Source organism: Populus trichocarpa, chromosome 17 (genome assembly GCF_000002775.5).
Source record: "Populus trichocarpa isolate Nisqually-1 chromosome 17, P.trichocarpa_v4.1, whole genome shotgun sequence".
In the NCBI taxonomy this organism is placed as follows: domain Eukaryota; kingdom Viridiplantae; phylum Streptophyta; class Magnoliopsida; order Malpighiales; family Salicaceae; genus Populus; species Populus trichocarpa.
In genome coordinates this window covers 8,556,999-8,571,083 of record NC_037301.2, presented here as the reverse complement: position 1 = coordinate 8,571,083, position 14,085 = coordinate 8,556,999, and the positions used below count along the sequence as shown (strand labels likewise).

At 29.8% G+C, this 14,085-nt stretch overlaps 1 protein-coding gene and 1 long non-coding RNA gene across 4 annotated transcripts; both read left to right on the top strand.

Annotated features, from left to right (window-relative positions):
• The first annotated feature begins 12 nt into the window (after positions 1-12).
• LOC7495949 (uncharacterized) lies at positions 13-3,754 on the top strand. 2 transcript variants are annotated; one of them, XM_024588493.2, is made up of 10 exons: positions 13-348; positions 451-512; positions 822-965; positions 1,187-1,297; positions 1,399-1,603; positions 1,792-1,850; positions 2,519-2,571; positions 2,654-2,876; positions 3,202-3,310; positions 3,391-3,754. In XM_024588493.2, exons 1-10 carry the CDS (start codon positions 120-122, stop codon positions 3,648-3,650), a joined length of 1,455 nt encoding a protein of 484 aa, XP_024444261.2. In that variant the 5' UTR covers positions 13-119; the 3' UTR covers positions 3,651-3,754. The 2 variants fall into 2 exon arrangements, with proteins under 2 accessions (XP_024444261.2, XP_002324033.4); XM_002323997.4 differs by having other exon boundaries at positions 15-348; positions 3,388-3,754.
• Positions 3,755-4,677: 923 nt separating this feature from the next.
• Positions 4,678-6,708, top strand: LOC127904536 (uncharacterized). 2 transcript variants are annotated; one of them, XR_008057815.1, is made up of 3 exons: positions 4,678-4,797; positions 5,428-5,773; positions 6,451-6,708. It is a non-coding gene; the product is annotated as an uncharacterized LOC127904536 (long non-coding RNA). The 2 variants fall into 2 exon arrangements; XR_008057814.1 differs by having other exon boundaries at positions 5,428-6,708.
• Positions 6,709-14,085: the final 7,377 nt, after the last annotated feature.

Below are 14,085 nucleotides of genomic sequence, written 5' to 3'. Positions count from 1 at the left end.
TCATTTCGAACGGACGCCCTCAGATTGTGCTATGCTTGTTCGTTCATCAATGGAAAAAAGAGAAAGAAAACCTGAAATCCCTAACGAGCAAAGCTAAGTAAATAACAAATATATCAAAAATGCTTACCAGACACTTACTAAAGCAAGCTTCAACCTGCCGTCATTTCCTCTTGAATTCTAAAACTTCTTCTCCTTTGTTAACTAAATCTCTTCTTTTCTCTTCTTCTTCTTCTTCTTCTCCAGAATCACAAAGCCCCACCACTACTTTCGTCGACGACAAGGTTACCGATCAATATCCCTCTAGCACCTCCATCTCCATTGACCGTTCCGACCTATATAATCCACCTGGTCCAACTTCTCTTCTCATACTCGTATTCTTTTTTTTTTTTGCGGTGTTTCTTCGGATTTGTTTTCTTTGATTTGTTTGGTTATTATTGTACTCTATTGTAGATCATTCTCATGAACCCACATCGGAGTCTGAGCTTGTCAAGCACCTTAAAGGCATTATCAAGGTGCCACCAATTTATTTTTATTGCTTTTTACAATGCAGATACTATGTTTGTTAAAATGCCTCTGTTTGTTTTTCTTCAATTTTTTTTCTTACAAATTAAATAGATTTTTGTTGATGGATTGATGAAAGACGTTCACTTTCACCCTAATATGGTTATCAGGAAATTCTGTAGCTTGGAACTTAGATATATGTGATTTTGAAACTCTTTTCAGAAATGGATGCTAAAATTTTCATTATGTCATCAATGAAAAGTATTGTTTTGTGCTGTTGTTATTGAAAAATTTATTGGAAGTTGTGGATGGTTTTTCAGTTCCGAGGTGGCCCAATCTCAGTGGCAGAGTATATGGAAGAAGTTTTGACGAATCCCAAGTTTGGATTCTACATTAGTCGAGATGTGTTTGGAACAGAAGGTGATTTCATTACATCTCCTGAAGTAAGCCAGATGTTTGGTGAGGTAAATGAGTTTCTGTTGAACTTTGAAATACTTGTGTGATTGAGTAACATGGAACTTGTGAAACCTTTACGTCATTTCTAAGGTCATCGAGGCAGTTAGGGAGTCATTGTACTGAAAGAGCATTTGTAGTTGTTTGATATTCAATTCTGGTTACCTCAATTGTTAATTCTTGGTTGATTGCTATCTGAGGAAATAATTTAACCCTTTTGATGTAATATCAGATGGTTGGTGTATGGGCCATGTGCCTTTGGGAGCAAATGGGACGGCCAAAACAAGTGAACCTAGTTGAGCTGGGTCCAGGACGAGGAACTCTGATGGCTGATCTTCTGCGTGTATATCACCACAATTCTGATGATACTAGTGAAATAAGTCAGTGCTTTAAAATTTTCAAGTTATTCGGTTTTTATTGAATAAGCATGCCTTTTCCTTGTAGGGTGCATCCAAGTTTAAGAGCTTCACAGAATCGTTGCATGTACACTTGGTAGAATGTAGTCCTACGTTACAGAAGCTTCAGCATCACAACTTAAAATGTTTAGATGAAGACGATAACGGTGATGGTGTTGAAAAAAGGACCATCAGCACGTTGGCAGGGACACTTGTGTCATGGCATGCTTTGCTAGAGCAGGTTCCATCAGGATGTATGTAGTTATATTTTAAATTTCCTTTAGTTGAAATGTTAAGTATCAGACTTGTATTGTTTGAATGGAATGAGTTCTTAATTTTATTTTAGTTTCAAATTTTTGGGATAGCAGTTTATTTTCTTTTTCCAACATTGTAAAGTGACAGTTTGCTTTTTCTCTGATTATCATTCATTGCGATGTTTCAGTGCCATCAATTATCATTGCCCATGAGTTTTACGATGCTCTACCTGTGCATCAGTTTCAGGTTAGTCTTATTGATTTTCTTGGTGTCACTCTGCCCTTAAAAAAATGGTGCAGGTTACAGTTAATTAGTACTTGTGTAATCCATTATTTGCATAAATCTGATATTTAGGATCCTTTCTGCAAAATGCTTAATGCATTTTCTTTTCCTGAACTCTAAATAGTGTTCATTATCTTTGAATTTTTAGCTATTTGGATCTTGTTTTCTTGATTTCCATATTCCTTCTCTTTCTACCTATTCTTGCACTTGTACTAGTTGATATTACTCAAGCTTCTTATTGACTTACTTATTAGAAATATTAAAATAATTTTATAGAAAGGATAGGATAAATATCACTGAAATATAATGAGAGAAGAACAGAAAAATACAATGGGCTGAGCTATCTCAGTTTGTTTCTCAACATGGAGGTTGCAAACTGATAACATGTTCTCCTCTGTAATTTTGGTCTCATCTTCTCTATAATGGAAAACTTTACCGTAAGTTGTTATATTGCTCTAAGTGTGTAGCCAGTTTCTAAGTCATAATTCAAACTTTTACTTTGTATTCATCCCATAACTGGAAGAAAGATATTTCAAATTACTCTCCCTTGGTTTATCTTGTCGTTGGTTTTTGGCCGTTATATTCTTTTCTTTTCTCTTCTCACCAATCAGTCTGATTGACAACACCTGCAGAGAGCTTCTCGTGGCTGGTGTGAAAAAATGGTTGATGTTTCGGAAGATTCAATGTAAGCATTTGTAGTTTAATCTTAGAGATATAATCCTTTTGCAGATAATTGTAGATTGATATTTCTTATCTATATCGTTTAGGTTCCGTTTTGTTCTATCCCCACAGCCAACACCAGCAACTCTATATTTAATGAAGCGCTGCAAGTGGGCTGCACCTGAAGAAATAGAGAAGCTTAGTCATATTGAGGTTTGCCCCAAAGCAATGGATTTAACACATGCTATTGCTGACAGAATAGGTTGTGATGGAGGAGGGGCCCTGATTATTGACTATGGCCTAAATGGAGTAGTCTCAGATAGTCTGCAGGTGAAGACTCTTACCATTGTTTTTGGTGCAAGTGCTTCCATTATGTCTGTCGGACTGCATGGTTTATCGATGTGATTGTAAACATCTTCAATTATCTGTCCACACAATGTTTGAATACTTGGGCATTTATGACCTGTACTGTTGCATTCCTTCATGTTCTATTATGTTTCTTCAAACTTTCCTCAGGGATAGAAAGATTGCACTGTTGACCGAATGTTTGCATTCATTTGGGTTTACTCTCATTGCATTGAAAACTTTGAGTGCTGGTTTGAGTCAGTCTATTTCTCTAGACCCTTCTATTCTTTCCCTTACTACATCTGTGCAGGCAATTAGGAAACACAAGTTCATCAACATACTCGATAATCCTGGGTCAGCTGATCTCAGTGCATATGTCGATTTTGCTTCCATCAGGCACTCTGCTGAGGAAGTGTCAGGTATGGTTATACATTATTTTGGATTTACGTCGTTTCTTTTAGTGGAAACTAATTCGTTTATTACATGACGATTTTAGCCGATATCTCTGTCCATGGACCAATAACTCAGTCCCAATTTCTTGGTGCTCTCGGCATAAACTTCCGAGTGGAATCGTTGCTGCAGAACTGCACAGATGAACAAGCTGATTCCCTGAGGACAGGATACTGGCGTCTGGTAGGTGAAGGTGAAGCCCCATTTTGGGAGGGACCTGATGAACAGGTGCCCATTGGAATGGGTACTCGGTATCTGGCAATGGCCATCGTGAACACGAAGCAAGGTGTTCCAGTTCCATTTCAATGAAGTTTGAACTACAGCATGATTTTTAACGTTTTGTATTCTGCATTTGTAATTTTGTAACAAATGCAACTTTAAATACACCTGCAATGCTTGTGTGTTTTGAAAAACCTAGTTCATTTGGAACTCTTTTAAATAAAAAACACTATTAAGGGTGAAATTAAAAAAAAAACTAATTTTATAAATTATTTCAAATAAAAAAAATAGTAATTAAAAGACTGAAGATCAAATTTCTTGGACAAAAAAATTAAAATAAGATAAAACTCAAAAATAATAATTATTTTCATTAATTATTTTAAATAAAATAAATAACAATAAAAAATATGGATGAAATCTGATAAATAAAAAATTAATTAAAAAAATAAGAGAAAAATAAGTTATAATCAAAAGAATAAGGACTAAAATTGATATAAAAATTAAATTAACTTAAATTTCAAGAATTGAAATTAAAAAAAAAAAGATTCAAAATAAAATAACTAAGGATTAAATTTTATATAATCACCAAATAACAAGATTTTTTTAATTTTTTTTTAATTTTTGAAAGGTGTTTTTGATCCCAAACAAAAATAAATATATTTTCTAAAAATCAAATCTAAATCTTCAATTATAAAATATTTTCATTAATAAACTTTCAGAAGCTACCCAGATGCAAGAAAGGTAAGGTGGGTACAACCATAAGGAAATAATTTTTCCATTATTGAAATTAATAAGAACCATTGGATGGGTTCATTCAATCCTAGTCGTTAAAGTTAAAAATTTAATAAGTGAGTTACCAGATAAACTAGTATGATATTTTAGACATTCTAGATGTTCTTAACACTTTAATCCCAATACTTCATTTCTGTTTCATTTTAGTCCTTGCCTCTAATTACAAAACAAATAAATGGTGTGGCATTTTGCACTGTACACACAGACTGAATGTACTGTGGACTGTGGCAGTGCCCGGGCGATTTTGCCCTTAATGAGTCTGTGCATTTTATCTCTTCTCTGGACCTGTTTTCGTCTCTTCCTCTCACTCTCTTCATTTCATGTCTCTGCTCGGTTCCTTCGTTTTTGGCAGAGAGAACGACGGGCTGTATGGCTCACGGCTGCTCGGTCGGGCCAGGATGCCGGTTCGTGGGCTGGCTTCGGGTCGTTCTTGGTGTTTGATGAGGTATGATTTCGCCCCCATCTTTGCGCCAATTTCTGCTTTCTCTCGGTTTCTTTGCATTGGGTTCTTCGGTTTGTTTTTTTTTTTTTTTTCATTTTTTCCCCTCTTCTCACTCGATTCATCTTCTTTCTGGTGTGGGTGTTCAGTAATTGATTGTATTTTTGATTTCTCTGGTCTGGATATTCAGCAATTGATTGGGTTTTTTGGATTGCTCATTGTCTGTGTGTTCGGTTTTCTTGGGTTCGTGCTCGGGATGCTTGCGTTTGGTCGTTTGTGTGTGTTGGGGGGTGGGTTATTGGTTCAATTAGGTTCGGGTTGGGTTGATCGATGGTTTGGAGGTGGTTCAATTCTCGGGTAAACATAGTCCTTGGTTGGTTTGATTCGGATGCTCTCGGTTTGGTTTGATTGGCTGTTATTTGTGTTGATTTGGGCTCATTGCTCTCGGTTTAGAGCTTAACATAAAATGAATTGATTATTGAGTTGGTTTTTGCTCTCGGCTGATCACTTAATTTTTTTTTCGGTTGCTTTGCTTTCTTCGATGGTTGTTACTGTTCCAATCTGGTTTCGTTACTTCAATTACTCCTGTTGCCCCATGTCACTTCACATTAATTAATTTGTCTGTGCATTTTGCAGGGTGACATGCTTTTTTTTATACTTCTTCTCTTATGATCTTTGCCTCAGTAGACTGCGCCGCCTTCTTTCCTCTGTTAAGTAATTTTTTCATTCTAATTCTAATGTTTATCTTTGCTTTTTGTGCTGTTTCCTCTCCTGCATATTTCTCTTGCGTTTCATTTCGTCTGGTACCTTCTTTTGCTTTCCATTTTTCTTCTCAGCTCTGCTTTGGATTTCTTGCGTAATTGATCCTATTTCTTTTACTCTTCTTTCTTGAGGTTCTGGCCTGTTGCTTCTCACAAATTGCTGCAAAGACTCACCCTTGCTGCAAAGACTCACCCTTTGTGTTGGTCATTCTACTTTTGAGGTTAGTTGGCTTTTTCTAGGACACTTTTGGGCAAAAAACAGAGATCACAGAAGAGTATATGATTTCAGAAAATAATAAAGCCGCAGTAGAATTGTGTTATGAGATGAGATGTGAAAGAGAATGTTACAGTAGCTAATAAGAATAATAAATTAATTATTGTTTGCTATGAATGAAATTGCTAGCAAGGAACCCACCGTAGCTAATAATAATAATAAATTGATTATTTGTTGTATTGTTTGGTGGGAAGGAACCCACCGTGTTATATTTGGTTTTATCTACAACGATGTGAATTTTTTGTAAAAACATTTCACAACATTAATAACATTAAACAAATTAAACACCTAGGAGAAAAATATTTAGGGTTGTTACTGATAATGATTCATTTTCTGCTATTCATTGTTTTCATCTAAATGTTTATGTTACATCTACTTGAATTGTTTTATCATTCGTCCCATTCGCTTTCTCCAAGTACATATATGTATGTATGTTTTATCTATACATCCAAGTCTTCTCTTCCTTTTTTCTAATGTCTACAATGATTTTTACAGCATATGATATTAATTTTTAATTGTTTCTTTACTGATTTGCTGCATTTATTCTTCCATAATATTTGCTGAAATTTTTGAATGCATGACTTAATTTCTTCATCATTTCATTTATTACTTTGCGAATTTTAGTTTTTTCAGGAAGATTAGCAACAAAATGATATGTCTCATTTCGAAGGAGGGATTTCACTTCGTTCTGCACCTCAACATCCCTCTATTTTGCGCTGATGTACAAATTGTATAATTAGCACTCTTTTGTCATCTTTTGTCCCTCTATTTTGCGCTGATGTACAAATTGTATAATTAGCACTCTTTTGTCATCTTTTGTGACACTATGTATATACCAAAAGATGTAACCTATGTTTACAAAACAAACTCTTTTATATTATAGTTCTAAACTTTTATATTATAGGTTTATCGTTTTTAATGTAATTATATAATATTATATACGCAGCAATGCCCGCGGCAACGCGCGGGCATATAGCTAGTAATATAAAAAGAGAGAAGAAGTTGTGAGAACTGCTATGTCCACCAGCTTGTTCTCGAGTCGATTGATTACCTTACCGAGCTCTTTTATATAGTCGAAATGAGTGTGCGTTATTTGTTTTTGTATTTTAAATATATTTAAAAAATAAAATAAAATATTTTTATTTTTTTTATTTTAAATTAATATTTTTTAGTATTTTTAGATCATTTTAATATTAATATTAAAAATAATTTTTAAAAATAAAAATTATTATTTTAATATATTTTTAAATAAAAAATATTTAAAAAAATAACAAATACCCCATTCAAATAAATTTATCACCGCAGAGAGGGTAAAAAAAAATAAAAGATAAAAAATAAGTCTAACTTCTAAAGCCAGCTGTCCTAATTTTCCAGTCAACGTAAGTCAACAAAAGTGGTAAAAGGAGATGTCACGTTGCCTCACATCATCCATCACTTCTCTAGTTTTTTTTTTTCTTTTTTTTAATCATTTTAAAGCTAGGTCGTGCATCCTGGCCCAAAAAAATCAAACATGGCGTGCGCAGACCAACTCCTTTTCTTTCATTATTTATAATCTTACTTATTTAGTGCATTGTGTCCAAGTTTGGTACATCTTATATCTATGAATTCATTTAATTCATTAAATCAAAGAAGTATGCTGTCTATTCATTAGAAAATTCATCAAAACTGTGTTGAAAAGAGCCTGTCTTCATTACAAAATTGATAAATATTTTAAAATATTATATTTGATTAAACAATGATAATCATTGTTAAATATCCAATATCATTCAATTTAGTTTGATTTGATTTTTAAATGATTTGTCTACAATCAAACTTTGACAAATTTAGTTTGACTATAGTTGAGTGAGGAATTCACTCGACTTGACCCCACTTAATTTTTAACTATTATCAAAAACAAACTATCATGGAGTTGTAATTTTTTTTAATATAATAAATAGATTTTTTATCTTATAATTCGCAAGGGATACTTATGATTTTATAAGTGAAATTGAAGTTTAAAATCTAATTTTCGATATTTTTTAATTGATTAAAAAAATGGATTAGGATACCTAATTTGATCCGATAGGGTTGGAGGTTGGAGGTTGGAGGTAGGGGAGGAGAAAATTTAGAGATATTAAAAGGGAGCGGGTGAGAAAATTTTGGCTCTAACTTAACCCTTTGCTATCCCTACTTCCAACTCTAGATATTAACTTAATATCAATAATCAAAATCAATAATTGAACAAAGAATTAAATTATACCATTTTTTCTTTGTAATATCTTATTATATTTATTTTAAACATATTATCAATTAACTTTACAAGAATAATTATATATTTACAACATTTGTTCGGTGGTGCTATTATCATATGATCATTATAACACCCAAAATAAATTATATTTTAACACTTGATAAATTTAATTTTTTTTATAATAATATAGTAAAAATAACTTATTTCTTTTAAATTAAGATTTCAAATTAATGTTAATAATAAAAAAAAACTAAATTCTTTTAATTTAGAGGGCATTTGTTTTGCATAAAACATATAATAATAAAATACGATGATGGTGGAATGATAATGATTTCTTTTAATAATAATGATGATGATTGGAGTATCGCCGACGATGAAATAGAAATTATGGTGGTCACGACAATAAAAAAAAGTGGTGGTAGTGGTGTAATATGAGTGAGGTGGTTGTGATGATAATGATAAGGGAATTATGATTTTGAAGAAGGTGGTGGTAGTCAACGTGATGATGATGATGAATTGATGATTGTGTGGTGATAATTAAAATAATTGTTTAATGTCCATAAAATATTTATAAAAGTTCATGAGTGTAAAATATTTTCTTAATAAATGAGCTAAATAAGTTAATTGTAAAATATTTTATGTAAATTTTTTTTAATTTGCAATACAATTTCCCCTTTAATTTGTTATTTTATTTTTTAAAGATGTGTTGAATTTTATTACAAAAAAATGATATCAAATATATGATTTTGAGTTCAAATTATACTCATAAATAAACTAGTGTAATTGTTCAGCAATTACTTTGTCGAAGAAGAGCTCCCATCGCACACATATACTAATAATCATTGACTATTTAATATCAAAAAGTTCAATTTTATATCTCTAATTTTTATCTCAGCACAGTTAAAATTAATTCTATATGTTTCAAATATTTTAATTTAATAATAAAAAATAATTAAATAAAAAAATAAGAATTCATTACACATAAAGGATTTCAAAGCTCATACCAAAAAAAAAAAATGTATATACAAAAAATCAGAACTACCTTTGATAAAGGCCTTGCGCAAGATTGACAGTCAAGCAGAGGACCCCCTTTCGGCCTATCGTATCATGACGGGCCGACGGCCAGTATGATCATACCGGCCGTGCACTTGCCGCGTGTTGGGAGGTCATTGGTTGTTTAGGAACAATCAATTTTAAAATCTTTTGATGAGATTCGAGGGCAATATATATATCCTAATAATATAAAATTTAAGGTTGAAAGATCTGTTCATCTCCGCATTCTCGTTGCTCACCCGTTGAATAAATTATACGCTCTCCCGGTCAACGACTTTATGATATTGAGTTATTTTTTAAAATATTTTTTATTTAAAAATATATTTTTTATTTTTTAAAATTTATTTTTAATATTATCATTTTAAAAATATTAAAAAAATAATTTTAAATAAAAAATAAAAAAAATTAATTTTTTTAAAATAATGTTTTTACACAAAAACAAACAATTTCTGAGTCAATTAAATAAACCTCAATCATTGCTTTATTGTCTTGCTTTTCTATGAATCTTAATTTTATTTTGGTAGATAGATTAGGCGTTTCTTCAATTATTTCATTGACAGTGACTGATCAATAATTAGATTAGAATAAGAATTATTCTAAGGACAGCCAAAAAAATCAAGGCTGACCCAGCCCTGGCTTGCTGGTAGTGCCGATAATTTATTTTTTTAATTTTTTTTTTGTGTTAGTCTATAAATATTATTTTATGTGGCTAAAGACTCGGAACTAATCAGGTGTAACCTACCGGTCTACTTTTTTTTTTGGATTTGAGAAAACTCCATTCTTGAAAACGTATTTTGTGAGTCCAGATGAGCGAGTAAAACCTCGGTTATCTCAAGCTCTTACAACAGATTTACGCTCTGACTCGAACTCGAGATCTGCTGTGCAGATCTCAAGCCCTTTGCTATCACGCCACGGCCCTTGAAGTCTACTGCTAATAATAAAATCACAACATAACTTATCTTAAATGGATTTATTATAAATATATAAAAAATAAAAATATATTATTTATTATTTATATAAAAATATGAAATAGATGATTAGAAAATATAAAAATATGTATTCAAGATAATTTCATTAATAAATACTAAATATATTATATTGCTTTTAAAAAACTCTACGTGCAAAGATTGAAAAGACTTCTACTCCATTTAAGAAAAACAGTTATCTCTTTATGTTTTACATATGACAATACTACTAGTATATAAATTCAAAAGAAACTAAGAAAGAGACTAAGAAAATTAATGTAATTTATATAAATATTAATTTTATTTTCTCATTATATGTTTATTTATACTCACCTAAAACCTTAACTAGAATAAAAAAAAATCAAATCACCTCAAAACTATATAATATATTATTTGCACTCTATTTTTACTGATAAAATTCTATGAATTCTTATAAATAGGTAAGAAAATCATCAACTAAAATAAAAAAATAATTATAAAATTACATCAAAACTTATCAAATTAATAAATCAGATTCATAAAAATGTTTTTTTTTAATATGGAGTCCTTGATTATTGTCTTATATTATTTTCAAATCCTTTAGATGAAATGTTTCATAACCTATTTTTTACCCCTAATTTTTCTATTTGTTTTCAAAAATTATATTTACAGTCCAATTCAATTTTTAGCATTTAAAAAGAAAAGAAAAGAAATAAGAGTTGAGGGAGTGAAATAAGAAGAAAAGGGAACAAAGAACTAAGAAGGTCAGGGACTAAAATAATAAGAAGATAAGAATATGAAAAAAAATAAAATAAAATTTGGAGGATAAAAAAAATGGAAAAATCATTGAAAGATATCCTACACATTAAGAAATTTTTTTTTAATTAATTAGAAATCCACAATCAAGAAGGAAACAATATAATAACTTCTTCAAAATTATTTGAGACAAAATGTATTTTAAGAAATAAAATATTTTTATTTGATTAGTTTATTCCAAGTAAATTTTCTATTAAACATTAATTCCTTTGAAAATCTTATTTAATATATTAATCACTTTCTTTATAATTTCTCAAAAAAGATATATTTTAAACACTGATAGTATCTATATCCAATTAATTTACTCTAGTATAAACTATAATATAATCTTTTAAAATATTCAGGAGTATATATGAAATAATATATTATTATAGTTTGTGAAATATATCATTAAAATTATTTGAAAAATAAATTTTATTTCATGTAAATTATTTGAAAAAAATATGATAAAGAAGAAATACACAATATGGTAATAGAATAAACCTCTATTCATACCGATCTATTGTACATGGAAAAATCAAATGAGAAATTTTCTCTTATATGCCCTAAAAATTTGAAAAGAACAAGCAAAAGTATAGCTATTACACTCCGTCCAAGGTTGATTTGATGTAAATATTCTTTCTTTCTTTTAAAGGATACATAGAATGTTAGTATATGTTTTATAGATAATTGATTGGTTATATATGATAGTGATTTTATTTATGCAATACATATAATTTTATTTATAAAATCATTCTTTATTTTTAATATTCATAAATATTTGGTTAATAAGTTTAGAGTAAAAATAAAATCATTGGGACGACAGTATTTTATTAAGAAAATTATAAAGTTTTTATAATTATAAGATTTATTTTGTATTAAACCATTATTTCTAAATATTTATGATCAGTACTCTATTAAAATAAGATATTAATTAGAGTTGTTTATATTAATATATATTATGTTCTTTTCGTTATAAAAGAAAATAATTATTTTTATAAAATAAAAAATAAGAGATACCTGAAACTAATATGTATTTTATTTACATATGACTATGATTTTATTTACACTATTTTCTTAGAAAAGATGATAAAGAAATTATTATTTGATAAAAAAACACAAAAAAAACACCTCTGAAAGTCTTGTTAAAGGAATAAGTAATAGGTATGCTTAAGAAGCCTCATGCACTTATCTTTATTTATTTTGATTATAATTTGCTATTTGTTTATGTTCTTACAATAATTTTTATCTACGAAAGCGGACAAGATTTATATATAATATACATGATGCTGGTTTTAAGTGAATAATTTAATAATAAAATCCTACTATATGGTTTTAAGTGAATAAGCCGTGCCCTTATTGGTTATCTACGAAAGCCCATGTCAATCACTTGAGGTGATACCGAAATTTGGTGGAGGTTGATTGGTAGATATCGATATGTGTAGCATCACATATCTATGGACTATCTATATACTATATTGGTGACTCGTGCTACATTGTAGACCTATCAATTTTTTTAATGTATAATAAGAATGTTTAGATAATAGTAGTATTTAAAAAAATAAAATAAGAACATCCTAATCTTGTGTATCACGTGTCTATATAATGTGTACCATAACAAGCTCATCCTAATTTGGACACGATCGCCCACGAAGTACCACATACCTTACAAGTCTATAAGTAGTCCCAATCAAATGGCCTAGCCACCTTATCTACAACCAAATCAACCTGTATTTAGGTGGTTCAGTTCCCTATAATCTACTTTTTAACAAGGAAATTTTAATTTTCGTATACCCTTGGGACCTATTATTGACTAACAAAAAATATAAAAAGTTGATAAGGTTAAATTAGCCCAACACTTAAAGGAAATAGAGCTGGATGTTAGATGTACAACCATACTTGTATATAACCATCCATATCCTGAATGGATTGGCATGCTACATTCAATTCTTAAAAAAATCATGATAGCTGACTTCAAATAATTTTATAGGGAGGATAACTAGTCAACAAGGGACATCAACAAGTATACTAATCAATGTGGAAATGATGCCGCTAATACCTTTGTGAAACTGATGTTATTTGGTTCAGCATAAATTATAACTATCTTTTACTAGTCTACTATAATACCTTAACTTCATTAATAATTGAAAAGAAATGGATGTTTTTTTTTATGATTATTTTTATAGAATCGTACCAGAGGTAACACTAGCTCATTTAGTTATGATAGTTTAAGACACAAGGGAGTCCATAGAAAGTTATGCCCTTTATTTCAAGACTCTAAAAATCAAGTTCTTTTTACTCATAATAAAGTAAGAATGCATTATGTTAATTCTGGAAGAAATGCGATAGAATATCAGAAAATGATTTATAGGGATCAAATATTCAAATATTTACAACCTTATAGATGTCATTGCTCAATATAAAAAGATATTATAAAAACAATAAAAAACAAAAGCTACTTAGAAGCATGTGGTCACGATGACACATTTAATGGTTGATTTAGACTCTGATAAGGAGTTTGAAGAAGTTCACCGGTAATTGATATTAGTCGTAGAATTAAAAAAAAATCCATTTGAGATTGTTATATTAAGAAAGCCCAAATAAACCAAAAAAACTTATTAGTAAATAAATAAAAGTGATAAAAAAATGGCTAATAAAAATAAAGAATACTCATTTGACATCGAAAGAGCTTAATATATATTTGACCAATTGATGCGAGGAGGACTAATCAACCTCTTTTAAAACCATACAATCCATATTACTAAGAAAATATAGGGGAAAATGTTATAAGTGGCATGCCACATGAAAACATGAAAGTAATAATTATTTCATGTTTAGGAATCATATTTAGAAGGAATTAAAAGCTGATGGCTTTTACTTTATATATATATATATATATATATATATATATATATATATATATATATATATATATATATATATATATAAAGGCAGATAATGACCTAATCCCTAAGGTAACAAAAATAATGGTTTCTCCTCAATTAGAAGGACTTGTTAGTGAAGAAAAAACACAGCCAACTAGGCATGATTGATCATGATAAAGGCTGAAGTTGGTCATTGATACTATTATATGCAAGAGGTATATCAATCATTATAAGAGAAAAGAATCGACATAAAAAATCTTGAAAATCTTTTTTATAAGGTATATAAGTGCTATACTTGTCTTATAATTCTACATAAAGGAGAAGATTTAAGAAGAAAACTGAAAAAATTGAG

Coding starts and splice junctions, on each gene's coding strand:
- LOC7495949 (XM_002323997.4), top strand. CDS start 120: ATGCTTACCAGACACTTACTAAAGCAAGCTTCAACCTGCCGTCATTTC. Junction 349..450: donor CGACCTATATAATCCACCTG/GTCCAACTTCTC, acceptor ACTCTATTGTAG/ATCATTCTCATGAACCCACA. Junction 2,572..2,653: donor GATGTTTCGGAAGATTCAAT/GTAAGCATTTGT, acceptor TATATCGTTTAG/GTTCCGTTTTGTTCTATCCC.